Genomic DNA, 24,021 nt, shown 5'->3' with positions numbered 1-24,021 from the left:
GGATATGTTCTGTAGTTTCTATTAGCGGGGGGGTATGTTCTGTAGTTTCTATTAGCGGGGGGGATGTGATCTGTAGTTTCTATTAGCGGGGGGGGTATGTTCTGTAGTTTCTATTAGCGGGGGGGATATGTTCTGTAGTTTATATTAGCGGGGGGGATATGTTCTGTAGTTTCTATTAGCGGGGGATATGATCTGTAGTTTCTATTAGCGGGGGGGATATGATCTGTAGTTTCTATTAGCGGGGGGGATGTGATCTGTAGTTTATATTAGCGGGGGGATATGTTCTGTAGTTTCTATTAGCGGGGGGGATGTGATCTGTAGTTTATATTAGCGGGGGGGATGTGATCTGTAGTTTCTATTAGCGGGGGGGATATGATCTGTAGTTTATATTAGCGGGGGGGATATGATCTGTAGTTTATATTAGCGGGGGGGATATGATCTGTAGTTTCTATTAGCGTGGGGGGGTATGTTCTGTAGTTTCTATTAGCGGGGGGGATGTGATCTGTAGTTTCTATTAGCGGGGGGGATATGTTCTGTAGTTTCTATTAGCGGGGGGGGGTATGTTCTGTAGTTTCTATTAGCGGGGGGGATGTGATCTGTAGTTTCTATTAGCGGGGGGGGTATGTTCTGTAGTTTCTATTAGCGGGGGGGATATGTTCTGTAGTTTCTATTAGCGGGGGGGATATGTTCTGTAGTTTCTATTAGCGGGGGATATGATCTGTAGTTTCTATTAGCGGGGGGGGGATATGTTCTGTAGTTTCTATTAGCGGGGGGATATGTTCTGTAGTTTATATTAGCGGGGGGGGATATGTTCTGTAGTTTCTATTAGCGGGGGATATGATCTGTAGTTTCTATTAGCGGGGGGGGGATATGTTCTGTAGTTTATATTAGCGGGGGGGATATGATCTGTAGTTTCTATTAGCGGGGGGGGGTATGTTCTGTAGTTTCTATTAGCGGGGGGGATGTGATCTGTAGTTTCTATTAGCGGGGGGGGTATGTTCTGTAGTTTCTATTAGCGGGGGGGATATGTTCTGTAGTTTCTATTAGCGGGGGGGATATGTTCTGTAGTTTCTATTAGCGGGGGATATGATCTGTAGTTTCTATTAGCGGGGGGGGGATATGTTCTGTAGTTTCTATTAGCGGGGGGGGGATATGTTCTGTAGTTTATATTAGCGGGGGGGATATGTTCTGCCTGCTGCTGGAAGGTAACCTTGAGCTGGCCTTGAAAACGCAGCTGCATGTGGGGTTCTCTACACACACACACACACACACCTTCTTCATCACATCGCAGGGTAAATTAAATCCGACTCGACCAGCTCATGAAATAAATTGATGTTGAAATCTGGCGATTTAGAGAAGGTCATTCTGCAGAATGATCTCAAGTAGAAGTCCTGCATGTCAGACGCTGTTGGTATTAAATAAAAGTCTTCATCCTGAACTGGCAGAATGTAAACCGGGACAGAGCACAGAGCACAGAGCGCCTTACAGAAGACTGAAGGTTTGTTCATTAAATGAAAGGTTAGCCTCCACGTAGACGGTCCGACCGAAGCAGGTCAGTGACAGGATGACTGACTGAACCTCGTGTTACCTTGAGTGGTATTTCGCTGCGGTGTAACATTTCCAGCGGTGGCGTTCATTAGCTGGATGAGTGTTGTGACTCAGTGTCGGCTGTCATCCGTGTTTACAGTCGCAGGCTTTGCCTCCGGCTTCCTACAACCAGACTGTAAGTTCCACCTGCAGGTCAGAGCGTAAGGGACAGAAGAGAGTCGCACGGGCAACGTTGACGTGAACAAATAAGGGAAAACTTCCACAGACAACTTGATTGTTATATTCTTTTTTATTTAAAGATGAGAAACATAGAACATCTCAAACACAATAAAATCTTCATGTTTATATTTGATTGAAGGCGAGAGACACAACAAGCAACATTTCTTCATGCACTGGTCGGTTTTGACATTTTGGTCTATTTAGTTTCCACATCATGTCTTCTGTCAGACTTGTGGTAAGAAAACATCAAGAAATACATATTTAGCTGTTTATTTTACGACGCGTCTTGTTTGTGTTTGTAGTACAATGATTGGCGAGCAAGAGTGACAGTTATTGAAAGTCACCTCGTATAATATATCATGTGAGTCCACTAGTGGGTCAAACAAACACAGCAGTGGCGCGTGTTGTAACAGTGCAAGACAAAGGATTGATATTGGTGTTTAGGATTACAATGAACTGTCATTTTTATAAAAACAAGAGGCGGTGTGGTTGGGGCTTAAGGGACTTTTTTTACGGTAGTTCCATTGTTCTGTTCCATTGTTATGTTCCATTGTTATGTTACATTGTTGCATTCATATCTTTCAACACAAACCAAACCAGTTTTTTCAAACTTAACGAGTAGTTTTGTTGCTTAAACACAACCAATCCTAACCAAGTGTGTTAACGTCAACCACGTTGCATTGTGTCTTTCTGGGAGGAACATATTCAAGTCTGTGTCCCAGTGACGTTGAATAGCACACACGGCAAAACGCTTCAGGTAACACAACACATACTGTAAAACAACGTCATTCTGAACAATACACATCTCAATATGTTTATATCTTAATGATCTGGTTTCATTGAAACTCTCCAGCCATAATCAATGACCACAAATGATCTTTTCATCTGAAACGTGGCTCTTTCTTTTCTCGAATGTGGCCAAAAGTATTTAAGTAAAGTCAGCAGGCCGTAAAAGACCAGAATGCAATGCAGCCCAAGACATGCAGCATGTTGAGTCACATGTGTGATAGTATGTAGCTGAATTCCTTGCTGCTATTTCTAGTGGTTACATGGAATTCTAGTGAAACGTACAAAATAATAAATGTTTGGTCAAACAAAACAATAACCCGTATCTTCAGATAATACCTTTTAGAATGCGTTGAGCGTCACAGATCGAGGATAACAAGATGATCAAAGGAGTCTCGCTGATATTTCAAACCTCACTGATCCCCCAGAGGGAGAAACACGGCAGGAAATGAAAGTCGTGGGTCAGAGTTCAGAGGTCGGGTTGAGCTGCAGAGCCGGTTGTGCTGGCTGGGATTTATAGTGTCGCTCAAGGACTCTACAGAAAGGTGGAGAGCTCGGCACGCTCCCCTGCCAGCTGCCCCTCAGAAATCACCCGGCGTCGGTTAGCATACGCTCCTGGTTTGGCCAAATTAAAGCCACTGTGATATTTATGAACCAGCCCTCAGGCTGTTTCATTTGTTCTGCAGGTGCCCAGACCATATTTATCACCCACATCTCCCATCGTAACAAATCATAACACACACACACACACACACACACATACATATATATATATATATGTTCATAAATTCATTTTTTCTGAGATCAATCTCAAAAGTCCTCTAATGAAAAACCATCGACTGCTCCGGTGGAGTTTTCTACCATCTCTACAATAATTAACTTCTGGGCAGGTTCATTTCCAAAACTTGATGTATGATAATACATTATTGATTAGCAGAGAGAGACAGATTTGCACCATAAATAACAAGAGTATATTATCAATGCCCCCTCAGCGCTGTGACTCAGTTGGACAGAAGACGGATTCCTGGAAATGTTTGGCGCTACGTTACATTTCTGTAATTAAAGTGGAGTTGGACAGCAACAGAAGACAGATGTGTAAATACAGCTGTGTTGTTGCTTGGAAGCTCTGTTGAGAGCGAGAGAGAGAGAGAGAGAGAGAGAGAGAGAGAGAGAGAGAAAAGAGTTTTCAAGTCTTCCGATTTGAGTTTGTGTTTTTTAACAGACAACCGGCTTAATGATGTCGTTTGTTCAGTATCGCACATCATCCTGTCAGTTTTCATACAATCTAAATTCACAGTCTTCTCTTACTACTAACTAACAGCTGGGATAATATGCAAAATGTAACCAAACTGCTAAAACCCTGAGAGACGGTCAACATAGCACTGCTCTCTTATAATCGTGGTGTGGTTAGTTTACGGCAGCCATCTTTGTTGATACCGTGACACTAGCCGGAGCTGTACGCTCTGTGTAGGTTTTCGTATTGTGTTTCCTGGCTTGGGTCGGGGCGGCAGAGAGGAGGGAGCGGCTAATGCTTTCTGAGGAATCATCTGGGAGCGAGCTGCAGCCCTGTGGGACTGAAACTGTGCACATTTGGTATTTTAAAAATAGACTTCAAATTCCAATTCCAACTTGCCTTCAAAGCTTCATTTTAGAAGCTTTAATATCACATGAAACTAATGAAAGTTGGTGGACTCCAGAGTATCCAGAATGCCTCCCAGCTCCATGACTACATGCATCTTTAAAACAGCACATCCAACAAACAGACACAGGACTTTCACCCAGCAGACAGCTGTTCGTGTCCCCCGAGAAACCAGACATTTTATTTACGTTAACTTCCTAAAGTGTGTAACGTGATGATTTCCTGAACAAATGTCTGCAATTTAAACACAACCAAGTAGTTTTGTTTCAACGTTAACCACGTTTAAACCCGCAAACGTGCGTCCGTATGTGAAGAGTTGGTAATGAGAGCGGCGTTTAATGACACAGATTTAAATGTGTGACATAAGAGATGTATTTATGCACCTTCCCCATCAGATCATGTTGGCTTCATTGGTTCTGTGTCTTGAGGAGCAATGTGTCAAAATCTTAAATTGTGTGCTCATGAGTTGTATATTCCTATTTGTATGTGTACTACCACACAGCCAGGTACTATTACACTATCAATGTACACAGCAGTGGAAGTAACTAGGGTCAATAGTGGCCTCGGAGGTTCACTTGTTGGTGCATTTCAATTCAGTTTCATTGTTGATTTTTATGATGAATCTAAGTGAAAAAGGGCACCAATCAATTTTGCACTCTGATTCTTGTGATATTTCCCCAGTGCATTATGGGTAAGAAGGCAGATTTTAGGCATGTTGGAACCAGGCGGCAACCTCCGGTTCTGCAGAATGCTTCATGTGTTAAAGCTGCATTCTCTCTAGTGTCCACCAGGGGGCGACTCCTCTGGTTGTCTATGAGAAAGTGACTCTACTTCTCTCTTGATTTATTACCTCAGTAAACTTACAGCATGATGTTCATTTAGTACATTATGGTCCATTTAGAGTCAAACAGACCATAAAGCAGGGGATGCTTTAGGGCGGGGCTACACAGTGATTGACAGGTTTCTACCAGAGACGTATACGCCGCCACTCTGCATTTTAAATATGGTCACTTTCGTTCATCGGTTGCAAAAAAAGCCAAGATTGCAACGGTGAAATTGCTGAACTCGAGGATCCGTAACGGCAGTCCCCAAACCAATGGGTGACGTCATCATGACTACGTCCACTTCTTACACACGGCCTATGATTGGAACTGTTAGCACAACAGAGCCAGTAGGAGCAGAAAGCACAGGCCGACACGAACATGAGGCCCAAGTGAGTGTTTACCGGATGATCTGCTCCACAAATATTCAGCAAAATCGCTCCTGAATGGACCAAAACTCTTATATCGAAGTCAGAGCGAGGGAGCTTGACTTTTGGCTCTGTGAATGTGAAAGTGTGACCTTTTTCCGCTGTGGTTTCTGGTGATGTTGGAGCAGTGGAGTGTGTGACGCAGCTCAGCCATCCGAGGATCAGGCCTTCATTTGTAGTGATGAGCGAGTGTTTGCCGGGCGAGCCAGGCGGCCTATCTGTTAGTGCCAGGGAAGCGAGCAGCCCTTTGCTTTCCTGAGTGTTGCTAAATGCCAGGATGAGATCAATTAAGGATCCAGGTCTTCAGAGGCTTTAGGAACATAATGAGGAACACTTAGGGCTAATGATTGGAGCCTTGCATTAGCCCACACCCTGCTCTCGCTTTCCCCCCTCTCCTGGATGTGTGCATATTAGACCCTGGCACAGGACGACTCAGCTGTTTTTTCTTCTTCGCTTCCTCAGCATTGGCCACGGGTCTCCGAAGTAGCCGCAGCCAGCATTGATCTAAAATAATTAAAGCAAATCCGAACTTTGATCACAGAAAGCGGGAGAACAAGTCGCTCAGGGGGAAGATTATCAACGAAAGCAGATGGAAAGGCCTCGGACTGCTTTTGATTGTGGCGGCGGTTGTGTGTATCCACAGTGGCCCCATTCCAGTCTACTAAAGGGTGTGTGTGTGTGTGTGTGTGTGTGTGTGTGTGTGTGTGTGTGTGTGTGCTTACATATCATTGAATGGCAATGAAAGCACTGTGAATAACCAACCAATTGAAAAGCATGTTTGAGACCCTAACAACACAAGTACAAAAATAAAAACTGCTTATGTTGCAGTCCACAAACCAATGGGTGAGGTCACGATGACTACGTCCACTTCTTACATACAGTCTGTGGTTCAAACGCAACCCCGGAGTCTTCAAACTGAAACAGTGTCCGCTATAGCGGTTAAAAAATGCAAAACAATAGTGTGGACTCTCGCTGTAAACGTAGCAACAGTTTTAAAACCATTCCGTATTAATGTGGATGTAAGCTAAAGGTTTGGATATCTTCACTACTCTGATGTTAACCAAATAGCAGGGAAGGTGTCTCCATTGTGCTGTTACAGGACCAGAACTCTGCTGCTGAGCGTGCTGCTGCAGCACCGTCGGGGCTTACTGATCGTTACTGTCATTAGCCACACCTGTGCTTATTCCTGCTAGAACAAGTCCAAGTGACTGCCATGAAATACGGCCTATTGGCTGATTCCAGCTTCTGTACCTTCGCTGGTGGAAGCTGCTGGGGAGTCGAAGCTGTCTCTTTGTATCTGGACCTCTCGGCGCCACAGACTCAGACAATGTTGGGAAAGACGTTTCCTGGAGCGATTGTCTCTGTGAGTGAGAATATTCAAATGAAGCGACACAGACGACGCTGCAGGACTTGCTTTTTCACTGTGTGCGCTTCCCTACTCTTCATGCTAAAGGTTTTTTCTTTAAACAGCTATTAGTACTCGTCTGTCTGTCAGAGTGGGAGGTGGATTGTTCTGTTCACTGGTTTATTCATGGGAACGAAGCCAGCAACATTTACAGCGTGAACTGTTGGCGATCATATTAAACCAGGTGGGCTTTTAAAAGCATCAATCTGATCTACAAACCAACCATTTATGCAAATGGCGCAGGTATCTGGCCGACGTTTGTCTCTGTGACCTAATGGATATGTATTTTGTGGAGTAACAGAGAAGACGTAGGTGGAAATTATTGTGTGTGTTTTAGATTCAAACTGTTTGTTAGCCTGCTAGATCGAGTCTGGACGCTGCAACGGAGGGTTTCAGCTGTACGATGTCCAGATGTAACGTGGTTATGTTTAGCATTCTGTCAAAGCAAAGAGTACAAAGAGCGACCCGCAGAGCAGCTGACCGTTACCGTGGTGTGATACCGAGTATAACATGAAAGAAAGTCAAGTTAGGGCAGCTGGGGGATGTGGTGGACGGGGCCTACAAACACAGGACTTTCACCCAGGAGACCGCAGTTCGGGTCCTGTGAGAGAACCAGAAGTAAACGTTGTCTTTGTTTAAGTAACATTGTTACGCACGTTACGAAACTTTACGTTATTGATCGTCTCTAAACTGTGTTTTTGTTGCCTAAATCTAACCAGTAGTTTCATGACGTTAACCACGTGTCATTTTGCATTTATGGGTTTCTGCAAGCGTGAAACAAACGCAGGACTTTCACACAGGAGACAGCTGTTCGTGTCCCGCATGGAACCAAAAGTAAATGTTGAATTCATACTTCATATATTGTTGTTTCACAATGTTACGTAAGACACCCTGCTAAAGGTGTTTATTTATTTATTTATGGTCCATAGTTTTTACGTTGATCTTTTTTTTTTAACATAACCAAGTCGTATTGTTAACCTAACCAATTGTTTCAATGTTAACCACCTGGCATTGTGCGTTCCTTCAAAGGTGATATGAGGCTGGTAGGAAACGTACTTTTGGCTCAGAAACGTTGACGTTCAACATATCCCATAGTTTGCAGAAACGTACAATGCAAACATCTTTTTTGTCGACTGGGTTCACTATCTGTGGATCGTCCACTGATGTAACGTTGTGTCTCTTTATTCAAGGCTGTAGAAGGGGTTGTTGAGAGTTTTAACTGCCCATTGATATTCATTTCGACGCGTGGGAGCTGTTCAATGTGACCGAAGTCATCAAGTTGGTTGTTAAAGTGCTTTTCAACAGCCGCTTCTAAACACAGATCTTTCTCTGCATTCATGGGATTCAAACTACCAACCTCCCGTTTGTTTCTTCTTGTCATAATTGTTTGTTCAGTTTGCTGAGTTGTCTTGGAGACGGCGCTGTTGTCGTCTTGTGACTTGGGTTGTTTGTTTGTGTTTTTTCCTTAAAAGAAAAAGTTTAAATTCCAATTTTTTTATTACCACAAACAAATAGACAGACAATCTAAGGCTGGGTAGTTAAAATTAGTTAATTCGTTAGTTAGAAACTTTATTGTTGACCTAAACCTAAAACAAAATCAATCATAGAATTAGTTCCTGCGTCTGCGGGTAAATAGGGTCTGCTGAGTGCTGCTGTCCTGGATGGCAAGAGGGTGCATGCAGAGAGGGGCAGGGGGTCAACAAGGGGGTCAACAGCGAGCCTCTGGTCCTCTAACACTCAGAGGTTGAGGGGCTACGAGTCCAAGCCCCCCTTTTCACGGTGTCAGTGTTGTCCTATGCTACGCGTCTGGGGGAAATTATCTTTGTTTAATCCCAGTCTGTGACAAATCCGATTGCGCCGTCATCGGCCCAGCAGAGTGTTTGTTCAACGCTGATTTCACATGGGTCTTATGCTCCATTGTGTAATCTCGGCGGCGAGCTCTGTAACAACAACAGAAATTGCGTTTTTGATCCCCTTCACTAGCCGTCATCATAAAGCGGATTAAGCTCAGATTTGTCACGTCGTGGCAGGAGTTATTGGTGCCGAGATGATCTCTGATCCACCTAATTTGCTGTCACAGAGAAAAATAATTGGATAAAGCGCCGATTGGCCTGAAACTCCGGATGTCTCCTCATTGACCGGCGTCCACCGCGAGCGAGCGAGCTCTGCAGATTTACGGGAGAGGGCCGCTATCTGATCGCTGATGGTGCAGAGATGGTGCGCTCCTCCAGGTTGTCCTCGCCGATTCTGAGGTTTGTTCGGCTCTGACAACCTACTGACGGCTGCCGTTAACTTCACTTCACTCGCTCATCAGTCACCTCTGGGACACGACAAACGTTTACACACACAATCGGTCACCTAAGGAAATGTTTAGTGGTCTCAGTAATCTCAGATCATCTTCACAGTTGACACCATCATGCTCTAAATGATTTTAATAAAGAGGCGTTGTGTCTCACACAAGGACAGGTAAGAGTACGAGAGCAGCAGGTGTGCTGTGTGTGTTCACAAACATGCCAACGGATTCGCTTCAGAGGCTCCTAGTGTTGAAGTCTCCCTCCTCTCTTTGGATGCAAATTAAATATGATTATGAAATGAAAGTAATGTTAATTTTTCAAAGTGAGAGGCTGATAATTCTTAATGAACTGAATGACTGAGAAATATATTTTAAGTGTTTGATTAAGTGTCTAACCTGATGACATGCAGGATTCTCCAAAAAGGGAACTGATGTATTTTCTTTTATTATTTTGGCGTCACATTTAAAGAAATATCCCATTCTGATATCAAAGCACATACTTGAGGTCGAGGAGGACGCGAGTGTGATTGAGTGGAGTTGTGCTGCTCAGTAGCTCAGCTTGTCACGATGATGTCCGAGAGAGAGAGACGGAGGCGGTGACGAGCAGAGACTCGCCCCTCGGCTCACTGCAACTGCCCTTAAAAACACGTCACATCTTTTGTTCCTCACTGTTTTTAGTTTTCTTCTCCTGAACTTCTGTCCCACATGATTCTTCTGCAGCATCACTGACACGTCAGACCTCTAACCTTTGCTGTTTGACAATAGATTGGCCTGATTTCTCTCCTGGAAGGATTGTGAGAGTGTTTCTGCCACTAAGACAGAAATCTGTTTCAATTCTAAAACTTTAAAATGTCCTAAATGCTGATTTGGACCTCAGTGTGCTGCTGTCTCAGGGTTTTTCCTGAAATGTGACATCCCAGACACCTCTGACTTGACTTTGATGAAACGTTGGAGTGTGACAAATTTTGGCTCCGTGTGCTGGCATTTGAAAATGCCCTTCCCAAATGAGAGTTCAACAACTAAAGGTCAAAATTTCAGACTTTGAAAGGCCGCGTATGCTAGAAAACCTTGATGTGTGTTGGTCCTGAGCGGCCTAAAGCGTGCCTCTATCAACGTGTTGATGTGTTCCGGATGCATCCGTTGTCAGCCGTGTTTGTCCCCTCCGCGAGCTACCGTGTGCTCGGCCTGCATTCATTCACTAACACAGTAAACGGATGCTGAACCAATAAGAAAGCTAAGCTGCAGCTTAAATATGTTAAAATATATTTCACAAAAATAATGAATGTTGCAAAGACACAACACGATGGATGCAACTCTGTCCGTCCAAAAGGTTTCAGTGTTTAATAAAACAAAGAATAAACAAATGTTTTACTCTAAATACAGCAGATTTTTGCCGATCCATAGATTCGCACAGTTGGTATCTTGCTCAATATATCCTCAAACTAATCTTTGATATCTTACAAAAGAGTCACCCCTCACTTTCCTTCGGAAGGTCCAGCAGAATGTGTCGATTTTCACTAGTTACAGTCTTTTCAACGTATACACAGGAAACAACTCGGCAACAAAACTCCTTCGTTAGCTTGAGGAAAATATCGTGGGTTTGGGTTAAAATAACTACAAAAGTGGCGTTACTGAAGCACGGAAGTTACGTTAGAAATAAATTACGTTAAGCTGAATGAACAACGGTCGAACGAGCAAAGAACGCTGGATGAGAAGCGGTTGCTTTACTGAAGATAGACCACAAACAAATCAAAAATACTTGAGATCTCTTCATGTGTTTTAAGACTCAACAAAGAAAGTCCACTGTGCAACTTCAAAACAATAAGAGCCGCAAACCAGAGCAACACATACACACACACATATATATATATATATATATATATATATATATATATATTGTTGTGGAATATTTCCTTAACAAGTTCAGGAGTGAAGTTGGTTTTATCCAAAGTGTCTAACATAAAAACAGAGTCTCGATGAATGATCAAAGTTTCAAGAAGTCAATTTAATGTTTGCAAACAGAGAACACAAAACACCACCACGTATTGCAGTGAGCTGTGAATATGCTCTCCAGACACAAAATCCAAACAAGATATTTATACCGGCCGGCAGAGAGGAACAGATAAAACACAGGAGACTACGGCAGAAATGTTTAGTCTAACAAGAATCAGTTGATATAGAGAAAGACCACGTCGGCTGTTTGTCCCGACTAAGATAGAAAAGTGACCTTCGTCCTAGACCAAATAGGGCAATGTGTTCAGACATCCAGACGCCCATACAAATGAACTTTCTAAACAGCAATATGTCTCACAGATAATAACATGAGGAGGTTAAAACATTTTTTATCATTACAATATATATATATATATATATATATATATATATATATATATATATATATATATATATATATATATATATATATATATATATATATATATAAGAAAAAGTGGTTTAGCATGCTACAAGCTAACAAAGGTTACATGGTTAACAAATCCACAACAACCAGCACTGAGACTTTCATCAAAACCACGATCTGATTTATGCTCTTACGATCATCAACATCATCAGTCACCACGGTAATAATTTAATTACGTGTGTTGTGATTTATAATCACAACAACATCATCTGCATCAGCGTCATCGCTTTACTGCAGAGAGCGAGAGCGAAGGCCTCAGCTGTCAACACAGTCGGACACCAGTTATTCACTACATTACATTCATTACAGCAAAAACACGTATGAATATTGTTATTTGATGGTTTTTGTGAGGAAGAAATTGTAATTGCATGTTCAAAATGTTTGTGTTTATTTTTTTCTTTTCTTTAAGAACCTGCAAGGAAACAATGTATTTAAAGACTAATTCATTATGAAAAAGTAGTTTGAGCAGAACCTGTTTAAAGAACAAAGCGCATTGGTTGGGTTTAGGAAACGATTGGTCTTTGGGTAAAAACAACTACATTAAGTACGGCAGACACAACAAGTAAGTCAACGTTGACGATGCCATTGTTCTGAAGGCCCATTGCAACCAACCAACGGAGGCAACGAGTGCTCAGAGGCAGAGCGGTGGGTCAGAGTCTACGTTAATTCTTTTTCCCATTCCACATGTAAACGCACCATTTGATTCATCTTCAACACACTGTAACACTTTGATGAGTGCAGCTTTAACTAATGTTTTAATGTGTTGCATCAGGTTAGAAGACTATTTCATGTTTCATCGAGGTTCTCACAGCTCGTTAGCTTTCCTCAACATCGTCATTATCATTGACAAAGTGTTATTTATATCATGTCATCTTGCTTTCAGCGCCGTCATCAATATCCTCAGTTATGATCATTATAATATCGTTATCAGCGTCATGATTTATGGACGTTTACAACCTCATCAGCGCCGCCGTCGCTGTGCAAAGCCGCAGACAGACGGAGACCGCATGGCTGCTTCCGTCATTGGTAGCCACCTCCGGTCTGTGTGTGTGTGTGTGTGTGTGTGTGGAGGAGGTCATGTGACTCTGCAGGCAGCTTAGCCAGTGACCTGACAGGCAGGGTGACCCGAGCGGCTGGTAACAGCGTGCACGGAGACAGCAGCCAAAATTCATTTATTGCTCTCCTTCTTCCTCTCCTCCTCCTCCTCCTCCTCTGCTTCCCCCTCTCACACACACACACACACACACACACACACACACACACACCATCCTCTGTTACCCGCGGCCTCCTCGGTGCCCTGCATGATTTGTTTTCCGATGTTTCTCACTGATGAGGGCGAGCTCTTGGAAGGTCGGTGTGTGTGTGTGTGTGTGTGTGTGTGTATTTATACAACTGTTCGTGTGTGTGTGTATGTGGAAGGCTTTGCAGCAGAAGGAGAAGAGTGCGATATAGTTTGTGTGTAGCTGATTAATGTGTGTGTGTGTGTGTGTGTGTGTGTGTGTGTGTGCTTTTTAATTTGGCGTCTTGTGTCCATGAATACATCATGAGACGAGAACTAACAAGGGACTCGTCCTCGCTTCGCTCTGTTCCCCGATCACGGCCGCACGTCTTCACCCGGCGGACCGTGATTCCGATCAGCACTTTCCCGATAAAGCGACGGCGCCGACTGCATTACGTGTTTATGAATTGCTAACAGCGTCATTTATCATGCCGCGCGTCACAACTTAGCATATTGAAAGTCACGGTTGGCGGTTTTACATTTAGGTTGAGAATGTATGCGCGTTCGACTGTATCATCGGCCATTTTAATTTATGAGCGATTCATGCGGCGATGCTCCCCTCCCCCGCACTCGACTAATGCCGTAACAATTGTCACTTTTGCCACTTCAAACTCTCTGTGTTGCTCTTACAGCATTACACTGTGAGACATGTTTCTCACTGGAGGGTCAATAAAGGCCAGATGTTTCCGTCACTCAATGGACTTTCTCAACTTCAAAAATTCTAAAAACGTCCGCTAAAAGAAAAGTGACATGCGGTTGCCATTGTTCCACTCCGCAGCCTGATTTGAACTTTGTCAGGAAAATCATTTTGTCAGTTTTCAATCATTGATACGTGGAGCTGAAGGAGGAAGAGACTCGCCTGCTGCTTCGCTGGACGTCTGAGTGCTGCTAAGTGAAAATGTTCCAGCACCGAGATGAATTATTGCTCATAAACACAGGCCCGTAACTTCCTCTTCACTCCGGGGAAGTTTGCTTCAGGCGGAGCCGAAGTAAAAGATTTATGTCAGAAGAAAAATCCTATTAGGCTTCAAATCCATTTTTCATACGTGTTGATACATTTTTACGAGTCGTGTTTTGGTTCAAATGTTCAAAGAGGATTTTGATCAGCAAAGTGAATGACGAGCTCATTTAAATAAGTGACACGTTGTTTTTGTCTCCTCATAGAGAAATGATTCGATTTATTGATTCTCCATTTCTCCTCGGGTTTCTTCAACTGTGCACAGATCTTTTATTTTTTTCAAACTGAGTGCTGGTATTAAATCCCCCGGCTGCTCGCTCCAATGCTAAAGCTAAGATATTTCAATTTAGTGAAATATTCATACTGAAGATTTTTTGGGCTCCACCATCGCATAGAACTGTATAAATGATGCAAAAAATGTTGACAATAATCATTATAACACATTATGTTGATAATAATAATAACAGGAAGCAACCAGTTGAAAAGTCGTCAGAATTGGTTAAATTCCGGCAACAAACTACTCGGTTAAGGTTAGAAAAAACATCATGGTGTAGCGTAAAGTAACGAACGCAACAACATAACGAGCCTTTCTAATTTACAGCCCTAGACCTCTGGGACGTAAAGTCAATGTTTACTTTTGGTTTCACACGACACATGAACAGCGGTGTCCTGGGTGAAAGTCCTGTGTTTGTTTGACGCGTCCACCGATCCGACCCGCCCTTACAGGACTCTAGCTCCTTATTCTCATGATTATATCTTTCAATAAGGGCAGCTCGGTACGCTACGTCACTTTCTCGTTGTGCTACGTCAGCTGCTCTGACTGAAATAGGAAACGTTTCCCATTCAACGTATCCCGTGTTTTGCAGAAACCTACAATGCCGAAAAAATGTCCTGGTGACTGGGCCGAGTAATTCCACTATAACGAATTCTAAAAGACTAAAAAGAGAGTAAAACTGAAGCTGTGACAAGACTAGAAAGTTCTTGCTGCATCTTGCTGGTGAACGTGCTCATTGTGAGGCTGAAGTCAAATGAAATGGGTCAGCACGGCAGCGTATTTATAGCCCGGATCACACTGCGGTCCGTGCTCTTTCTCCAGGCGCAGCGAGAAAGCATGCAATCAAATGCAGAACGCACTACAAGTGGCTGCTAATGCAGCTCCCCTGTCAGGCCACGGGTCAGCTCGGTCCTCGCTCAGAAAGGAGTCACTGTCGGGTCACTTTCCATCCAACTCCAGCAGCAAAATATTTCATCTCAAATCCCGGGACTCGCCTCTTTATCGTGTCCTTACAGCCTGTGATGCAGGAAGTGAAAGCAACGTAAATAAGTGAGTCACTCCGTTTCACCTGAATGAGTGAATGAGTTCGTGAATCAACGTGAGTCAGAAGAACAGAGCAAAAACAAACAAAACATTGAGCTTTGTGCTAAAATCAACGGCAGAAATAAACTGAATATTAGCGATGCAGCAGCATCACATAATGAGTGTTGTGATATGACGCGTGGAAGTGAGATTCTGAGAGTGTGTAGTACTTTTATTTAAGTGTAACAACTTCAGTTTTAGCACATTTTTTTTAAACTGAGGCCCCATTTTGTAAAGTCGGGGCGATTATAGAGACTCGGGACATTTTGGGAAAGTGAGAATGTGTTTTGAAATTCAAGAAGATTTCTTTCAGTCAGGACATATTTCGAAAGACATTTTAGTAAATATGGAGCCGGAAAGTTTTTGCAAAGGGAAAACTTTCACTTTTGGAAAGTCTAATTATTTCTAGAAGGTCAGAACAATTCTTTGGAACGTTTAGAACAAAAGGTTTTTTGGTTGGAGTTTGTTTCTGCTCCTCACTTCTGAATAAGATTTTGGGATTTTCGAGTTTTGGTTAAAGTTTGAGAATCGGTTTGTCAATGAAGATCCTCACAAATAAAGCATAAATATGGATTATTGTAACCAGGGAGCTAATTATTGAGCTTTCTTCTATTTATTCTTAAGTGGTCTATTCTTTGGGAATAATTGAAGGAAACAGGCTGTTTGGGTTATTTTTAGCTCGATCCATCATCTGTGCGTGCGTGCGTGTGTGTGTGCGTGTGTGTGTGTGTGTGTGTGTGTGCGTGTGTGTGTGTGTGTGTGTGTGGAGTGTTATTGACTGTTCAAGCTGGAGTCAAATCAATGTGTCTCTCAGCGCAGACAGAGAGGGTGAAATGGATTAGAGCATTAGTTGAAATAGGTACTTCAAGAAAGGACGCGAGTGTAATAACCACCAATGCATTACACTCCTGTCAGCACAGGACTGTAAAAGTTCACTTTAATTATTCACTTTTTAATTCAATGAAATAAAACTGCAGTGGCAGTGCTGTTTGTGACGTCACAAAAGACACAGAAAGCATTGGTCTAGAAACAGAGGAGTCGATCTCCTACTGTATATGACCAGGTTTTACTGTGATAAAACCTGCATAAACATGCTAACTACAGTAGAAAAGTGGTATTAGTTTCTCTCATATGTAGTGTTTGGTTTGCCTGAATGCTTGTGCCATCGACTGTGGTACTGTAGATGTAGGTACAGTGGTACAGTGGTACTCGTGGTATATTTAATGTGAATCAGTCGTGTTAAAGCCAGACCAACGCCGTGGTTGTGTCCAGGGAGGACCCTTCATTTGATCAGTCTATTGTAAGGCTACTGTGACCTTTAGCCTTTTGTCTCTCTCGGGCGCGTGTATCACTGCCAAGCTAGCGTTGTAGACGATAAACTGCTTTTATCAACTCATCCGAAGAATGTTGACGTGTTATGACTACAATCCATTCTCACGTTCATCTTCGTGGCCCTTTTCTCATCACAATCCGATCAAAGCGGAACACCTCCCCTCTAACGCAATTCCACCCTTCTGTCTTCCAGCCTGGCAGCATCGAAAGAAGCTGCGGCGAGGAAAGCCGCCTCCCCGATGCCGCCCTCCGAGTTCCTGGACAAACTCATGGGCAAAGTCTCGGGTTACGACGCCAGAATTCGACCGAATTTCAAAGGTAGGAGTTGCCACCAGGACTCGGTCGGACAAAGACAGGAATGTAGCCAAACAATATCAAAAGCTCTGGTAAAGTGTTGTTTCTGCATTTCACTACCTTCTCTAAACGCCTCTCTGAAGGGTTTAGTCAAGGTTGTCGCCGAGACAGGTTTGTATTCACTTGTTTTATTGTTAAAAGAAGAAACGTTAATGTGTATATATAGAGACATTATTAAAATGCTGTTGCTTTGTGTTTAATCATTTTGGTTGTTCTCAATCTGTCGATCTCTTTCATTTGCCCTTTGCAGTGTTCAACAAAGGTAATTCTACGCATTGCTCCACTTGTTAAATATAGAATCAGGCTCTTCAGGTGTTAGACCCCCAATCCCCATTTTCTCTCTTTTTAATTTCTCTTACGAAACCCTCTCCCTGCACTGTGAGCCCCAGTCACGCTGTATAAACACATTCTCATTGAGATACATGCGGATCTCTCGCGGTGCTAGTCGGCTACATTCCTTGGTACCCACACAGTATCCCCACTGCTTGTATTGGTGGTCAAGGTAATGTGCTTCGCTCCCACAAGTCTGCTGCTAGAAACAAAAAGTACAAAAAAAAAAATCTTTCCTAAAATGATTTTGAAGTGATTCGCAAGGACACTAATTTATGTGAACACAACTGGAATTACCGAGTTTCACTTTGTGTTTTTCAACATCAACTGATTTATGGCAATAAGATGTGACACTTGAGCCTTGTTGCATGTTAATACTGACATATCTTAGTGCTGCAGAATGGATGTGAGTAATTTCTGCATATTTAGTTCGGCAGCTCATTTGTGTGTTCTGAGTGTACAAAGTATGAGCACCCTTGTGATGTTCCACCGTCCTGTGTGTAGATCCCTGGCTCTGTCCGTCAAGTATGAGAATCCCTTATTACCTGTTACATTATGAATCATATCATATACTTGCATTTATCTTTTATAGTAGCGTACAGGTGTCGATCTGGAGAGTGAAGCCTGTGTATTCTATATCAGTAGGAAGAGGAACACACCCTCCAGGTCTTATTAAAAACGTTTTAGGACAAATGTTGATCTTCTGTTCCACCGAAAAATCGTGGCAATTACAGAGTTTCACATTTAAGAATCGTGACCTTTGGTTTGGCTGGTTTGATTTAGCGGTTTTTTTTTTTGTCTTTCTGACTCATTTAGATGTAATTCCCAAACAACAGAGGGTTCAGAGGTCACACATCATCCACTATAGGAAACAATAAAACCCGGAGGCACGGTGCATCGATGTCTCCTCTTCGTCCTTACAGCAGATTTAAGGTGGAATTAAAAGGCGTCCTCATGTTTTGTACACTGAAAACACCGAGAACCAGACTGCTGGAATGTGCAGCAGTGAACCACAGTTTATGTTTATGAATGCTGCCATGGAGCTTTTTCTTCTTCTTTTTTTTGCTGAGCCCATAATGGCATAACCCATTCTGTGGTGATCTCTGTGAGTGGGATATCGCAGCTCATGCAAGATAGAATTTGGAGTGTGGAGTGTGGGGGGGGGGGGGGATTTACCGTGACGAAGTCTGTATTATTAAACCTGCCGCGGCTGCACCACCAGCCAAACGTTCAGTCGGGTGTTCTGCGAGGCCTCGTCGTGATCGTGAGTCCATTTTGGAGATCGTTTCTGCATTTTCAAATTAGATTTCTCCTCCGCTCTGCTTGGCAACGATCCCGTGTGATTTACTGAGACCAGTGCTGCGCTGACCTTTACAAATCAGGAGTCAAACGAGCCGACGTGACAGTTATTTGAATTTATGGCTTTTATGTTTCTTCCATTCTTCTAATGCGATGCAATAAAGAACGTTAACTGCAGATGGAAGTACTCTTCGGCAGTGTGTTGGACATGCAGATGATGGTAACGATCCTCCAGCTGACGTCAGTGAGCTTCAGAGAGTGTCCGCCACCCCGACATAATTCAAATGAACGTTAACGTCTCCTTTGGGGGATAATTTCAATGCAAAGCAGTCTGTGATGAAGACGTTGGTGCTGAGGAGGAGGAGCTCATCTTTTATGTGATCTGCGGAGCTCATTGTGTCAGAGGGCCGCCTGTTAGCAGGCAGGGCCCGATGTGCATTCCCAGACTCTGTCACGGCTGTCAGGTCGACGCAGTGGCAGAGCGTGAGCTCCCCAACTTGCTCATTCGTGTGTGTGTGTGTGTGTGTGTGTGTGTGTGTGTGTGTGTGTGTGTGTGTGTGTGTGTGTGTGTGTGTGTGTCACTGCATTACCAGCATCACAGTTATGAAATAAACAGCTTGACAGCTCTGCTGCTTAATAAACTCCGGAGGGAAAAGGAACCAAAGGATCATGTACTCACACAGCATCATTGAGTCAGTCATTGGGGGGGGGGGGGGCTGCACGTGTGCAACAGTTGTCAAATGTTTCTTATTCAAATAATATTAATAATTCATAACTAAATCTTACTATAATTTGGTTGACAATTTTAAGGGTCATTCTGCACAATTCATCGTTGAATTAAACCTTCACATGCTATCATGTTTTTTCATGTTCCCTCGATGATAATAATGATGATAATAATAAGAAAAATAATACTGGATTGAGGGAAATAAAATCATGGCAAGATTTTAGGATTTAATGTTGAATTGTGTGGAATGAACCATCAAAGGAATAATTGTGAATGAAATCATTGTAGCTAAATCCTTATTTTGTGCTAAACCTAGATTGAGAGCGCTAGTTTGCTGTAAGAATAATAATAATAATACAATCTGCCAACAACACTGGTCATAATACATTTTGGGATATTGGACAAAAGAAAATGTCCACGATTGGAGAGGTTCATGAAGACAGTTTGATGTCGCATGCTTTATTTTAAATCATTGAAACTTGTTAATTGAGGAAAGATGGACGAATCAGAACTACTGAAGGTGCCAGTTCGCATGTGACCTACAAATAAAGTGCCAAACTAACCAGCTGATGAGCCGGGACTCTAACCGGCTACAGAACAAGGCAACGCATCTACTTCACGTCCTCCGACCCAATTCACCTTCACATGAGTCACAGCTTCTGTCCCCAAAAGATGCTGCCCGATCACGCTGTGAGCTGCGTGATCGGGCAGTGGAGGTCGAGCAGCAAACTATCAAAGGTTTAAAATGACTTGATTTTGAAGAAAATGATCGCATGCGAGTCGTAACCACAAGAACAATTCGGTTTAAATGTGTAGTTTAACAAAAGAAAAATACTTTTTGACACAGCCATAAATCAAATGAAAACAGATTAGACCGTATGATGAGCTAATTAAATAAATAACCAGGCTCTCGATCAAAACCATACACCGAGCAGGAGTGTCACAAAATGGTCAAACAATCGTACTTTGATTGCACAGAAAGATTATCGTACAAATAGGATGATTATCAAACACTGCAACACTGTGGTGGAGGCCAGCCTGTCTAACTTAATGTGTGTCATCAGCTGAACACACAGTGGAAAGAATAAAGTCTCACGTCGTAGGATCAACCTGCTCGTGAGTGAACTCTCAATCCACTCCCCCTCCTGCTAGAGCGCCATTCTCTCTGAATCGAGAGGAAAGTGATGTGTTCTGAACAGCGGGACAAGTTGTTTGATGTTAAACTGTCTTTATGAACTTCCACCATTACCTCCCATCACGCTCGATGATATCATATATTATAAGGAGCAGATTAAATGCCATGTCAGCTGGAAAACGGAAAAGACAGCCGAGGGTAACAGAATGTGACCCGTTGTCATAGTTTGGGTCAACCGGGGGTCAGAATTATTTTTATTTTAAAATATGCACAAGAACTATGCTAAAGTAAACATAGTTACAGGATATTTAAATGTCAACAGACCTCAACTCTTTTATGATAAAAGTAAATGTAAAATCTTGTAACGTAACATAAAGTCAGCTGTATTTCTGATCTCTTGTGTGAGATGGTGAACATTATTCCTCAGAACTATAAGATTAGCATTAAAAATCATACTCTTTGCAACAAAAAAGTATTGAAACTAATAGATTTCCTGCCACATGATTCTGATGTAAACAGTAAGTTTGTGTGTGACGTAAGATTATTCTTTATTAGTCCCACAGCAGAGGCATTTACAGCATGACAGCAGTGAAGTGGATCAACAACATCAGTAAAGAAACATAAGTAATCAAACGGTAAAGATAAGTTAACCATACAACGAACAAAGACTAAAATAAGATATAATCAGTCACATTATTGCACATGAAATAGGAAATATTAAAAGTTCATATTGATATTTTATATTTTTATATACTAATTTAAAAAAAATACAGAAGCTTATTTTGTCTCCAGAATTTTCCAAAAACTACTTCTCTTGATGTCCTCCCACCAGTAAACTTATTTTGACTCTATTTAAAAATGAGCATGACCACCACCATCCAAAAGAAGAACTGAAATAACGATTGGCGATAACGAGGGCGGGAAGCTGCAAGCTACAAATGTGCCAGCATGAGAGGAAATGACAGTGATCAGGACCGGGGGTCCGCTGTGAGGACAAGGAAAGGCTTCCGATTGATTTAGCAGGTTCCTCCGTCGGAGCGGAGGAGAGCAAACACTCCTGACACATTCGGGACGAGCCATTTATAATCCATGACTTCATCTGTTCTTCCTTTCTCTCTCCCTCTCATTCTTTTATTTAATTCCTTTTCTCTTTCCTTCCTCGGTTCCTTTCTTCCATCCTTCATTGGTGGGCTCAGTCCTGTTTTGTTTTCTTGATTCCTTGTTTACCGACTCCACTGATTCGTGAAACAAATTGGCCTCCTTTGACCTGGCTGGCAGACAGTCAAGCTGGCGGAGCAGGAGAGAGGCTGCAAAGCTCCTCAACAGTGAGGAGACGTAGTGGAACGTCAACACCGGGCCTTTCCTAAATCTGCCATCCCTGCTAATGAATGAGTGTGTGTGTGAGCGAGAGACAGACAGGAGACTGGCAGAGATAACGGGCGAGGGAAAGGTGTGTTTCCTCGTGTGTGTGTGTGTGTGTGAGTGTGTGTGCACACTTGATGAATGGCACAGACTACAGTTGTGACTCCCCCCTCCCTCTCGATAACCTTGTCCTTCCTCATCACGCAAGCCGAGCGGCAACGAGGACGACGGCCGCGAGCGAGCGTCTGGTTTTACGTTGAACCAGAGCGGGCTGCTCGTGAGCCGGCTATTCAACCTGGCAACTCAACCCCCCCCGCCCCCCCACAAGATGCGAATCGGCAACCTTAAATGCAGTGTGCATCCGGGTGGTGCACTGCAGCAGGTTCTTTACCTCCGGCTCTCTTCTTGAACTAACCGCTGTGGCGGCTTTAGCTCGGGTTCGCTTCTTCGGACGCGACCCTTTTATTTCTCGCTGCTCCCCCCCGGTTAAATCCCCCCCCCCCCACCCTTAAATCCCAGGAGTGTTCCGTGTAAAACAAATACAAACTCCACCAGTGTGCCGCTTTGCGTCTGAGCCGCATGAATCCTTCTCGTCCGAACGTGTGGACACGAGTAAATCTACACCGTACGGCGGTATGAATTGACATGTTTGGCTTCCTCCTCTCTGTCCTCTTTTTCTTTCTCCACAGTACTTGTTACTACACAAATCAACACTACTCTGTACTACGCTTGTGTTGTACTGCACCCTCCCCTGTTCCCTCTGCATCTCCTCCTCTCCTTGCCAGGGTCCAACGTGCCGAGGGGGGACTGTAGTTATTAGCTGTCGGAGCCTGACGTTCATTTGGTGTTATCAGCACTTGTTTAATGGCTACTTAATGGGATTACTGTGCATAAGGTAATGAGCGTGGGCTGGAGGAATGGCTGCAGGGGGAAGGAAAGAACAAAAGAATGGGTCATGGAGGGAGAGAGAGAGGGAGAGGTGAAGGAAGAGAGGGAAGGTAGCATTGCAAATGGCCAACCGACCCGGAGGGATCTGCTTACGACAGGAGATTGGGGGGAAAAGAACTGCAGATGGCAAAAGTGCAATCCATGATCTCACACTGCAAAGACAGAATATGCTTCCACTAGCTTAGCGCCGGGATATTGATGCTAACACAGTTCCCAGTGGGCTCCAGTGTTACTCAGTTATGTATAACACTTGCAGCACACATGAATAAGCAGCTCTGAGATGTAATATCCACTCCGTCCTTCCTCCTCTTACATTCTTATTTTTCTGAGAGCTACTTTCTGCTAAGATTGCAAACACAGAGATCTGCTGGAGCGAGGGGACATCCTTACCCACAGGACGGCCTCGCGGCTCTTTTAGTATTCTAGGTAATGGCTCCATCCTTTCCAAAGCCAGGAAATTTGAATGGCGGGGGATATTGCACAGAGCGAGGAATTTTAATGTCGCCGCAGAGGTGACTCTCTCCTGAGTTATGAGAAAAATATTGATCACGCTTCGGCGTCTAGCGGGAGGAGGTGGAACGGCAAGGGCAGCGAAGAGAGGAATATGAAGAGGGTGACGGTAAAAAGCAGCCGAACGTACGAGGGCACTCAAGATGGACTGAAAAAAAGAGACGGAGAGGAGGAGGGAGTGGGGGGGGGGGGGTAGAGGAGCGGGACCAATGAAAAATGAAAAGAAACGAGGATGTTTGAAACACGCAAAGTATGAAAAGTATCAAGCTGATAATTAGAGCGCCGTCAAATATGGCGTGTTGTTGAAACCAATGAGCTCTTTGGTGAACGGTTTGCTGTAAATACCTCACGTCCGTATTTTGTTCCTTCTTGATCTAAAGATAGCAGCAACAAAAAGCGCCGAATCTCTTTTAGCTGGAGGCGATGCACAGCTGATCTGGGATGTGTGAGTAACTGTTGACGGCTACATTACTCCGTCTTCCCCGCCGGTCCGCCGGTCCGTGGCTAATAAGTCTATAAGGAGGCGAATGCTGCTTTTTAAAAGGGCCAATCAGTGTGGAGTCCCGTCACACCTCTAATTACCAGCTTGAGGAGAAAAAACAAAAGGTGTAAGCCCACCTTATCAGAGTGAAAGGGCTGACGGAGAGGTTGACGCATAATTGATTACCGCTGTGACAAGATCACGAAGGCGGGAAGCAGGCGGGAAGCAGGCGGGAAGCAGGCGGGAAGCCTGCGCTCTACACGGCAAACGTGTGCAAGTGTCGTGTTTGGGAGGAAACCAGAGACGGGGGGGGGGAAACATTTCGGGAAAATCCCTGTGATTGTTTTACCAAAGAAGCATCCCTTTGTTTTCCAACACGCAGGCGAGGCTC

At 43.5% G+C, this 24,021-nt stretch overlaps 2 protein-coding genes across 3 annotated transcripts in view; one reads left to right on the top strand and one right to left on the bottom strand.

Moving 5' to 3' along the window:
• Nucleotides 1-24,021, top strand: part of glra1 (glycine receptor, alpha 1) — a gene marked incomplete at its 5' end in the record, with an annotated part of 79,564 nt that overhangs the window by 5,381 nt on the left and 50,162 nt on the right. The window contains one exon of one of the 2 annotated variants that reach the window (XM_079268664.1): nucleotides 16,678-16,870. In XM_079268664.1, the coding sequence (XP_079124790.1) occupies nucleotides 16,678-16,870 (193 nt within the window). The remainder of the gene's footprint in view (nucleotides 1-16,677; nucleotides 16,871-24,021) is intronic. The other variant, XM_079268665.1, reaches the window with a different exon arrangement.
• The window catches only part of LOC306777570 (uncharacterized protein), a gene marked incomplete at its 3' end in the record, with an annotated part of 15,433 nt that continues 13,971 nt past the window's right edge, over nucleotides 22,560-24,021 (bottom strand). The window contains exon 3 of the mRNA XM_079268733.1: nucleotides 22,560-22,612. Coding sequence (XP_079124859.1) covers nucleotides 22,560-22,612 — 53 coding nt within the window. The remainder of the gene's footprint in view (nucleotides 22,613-24,021) is intronic.

This window comes from Melanostigma gelatinosum (assembly GCF_949748355.1).
Source record: "Melanostigma gelatinosum genome assembly, chromosome: 5".
Taxonomy (NCBI): domain Eukaryota; kingdom Metazoa; phylum Chordata; class Actinopteri; order Perciformes; family Zoarcidae; genus Melanostigma; species Melanostigma gelatinosum.
The sequence above is the reverse complement of the archived record's forward strand: the minus strand, read 5'-3'. Positions and strand labels throughout refer to the sequence as shown.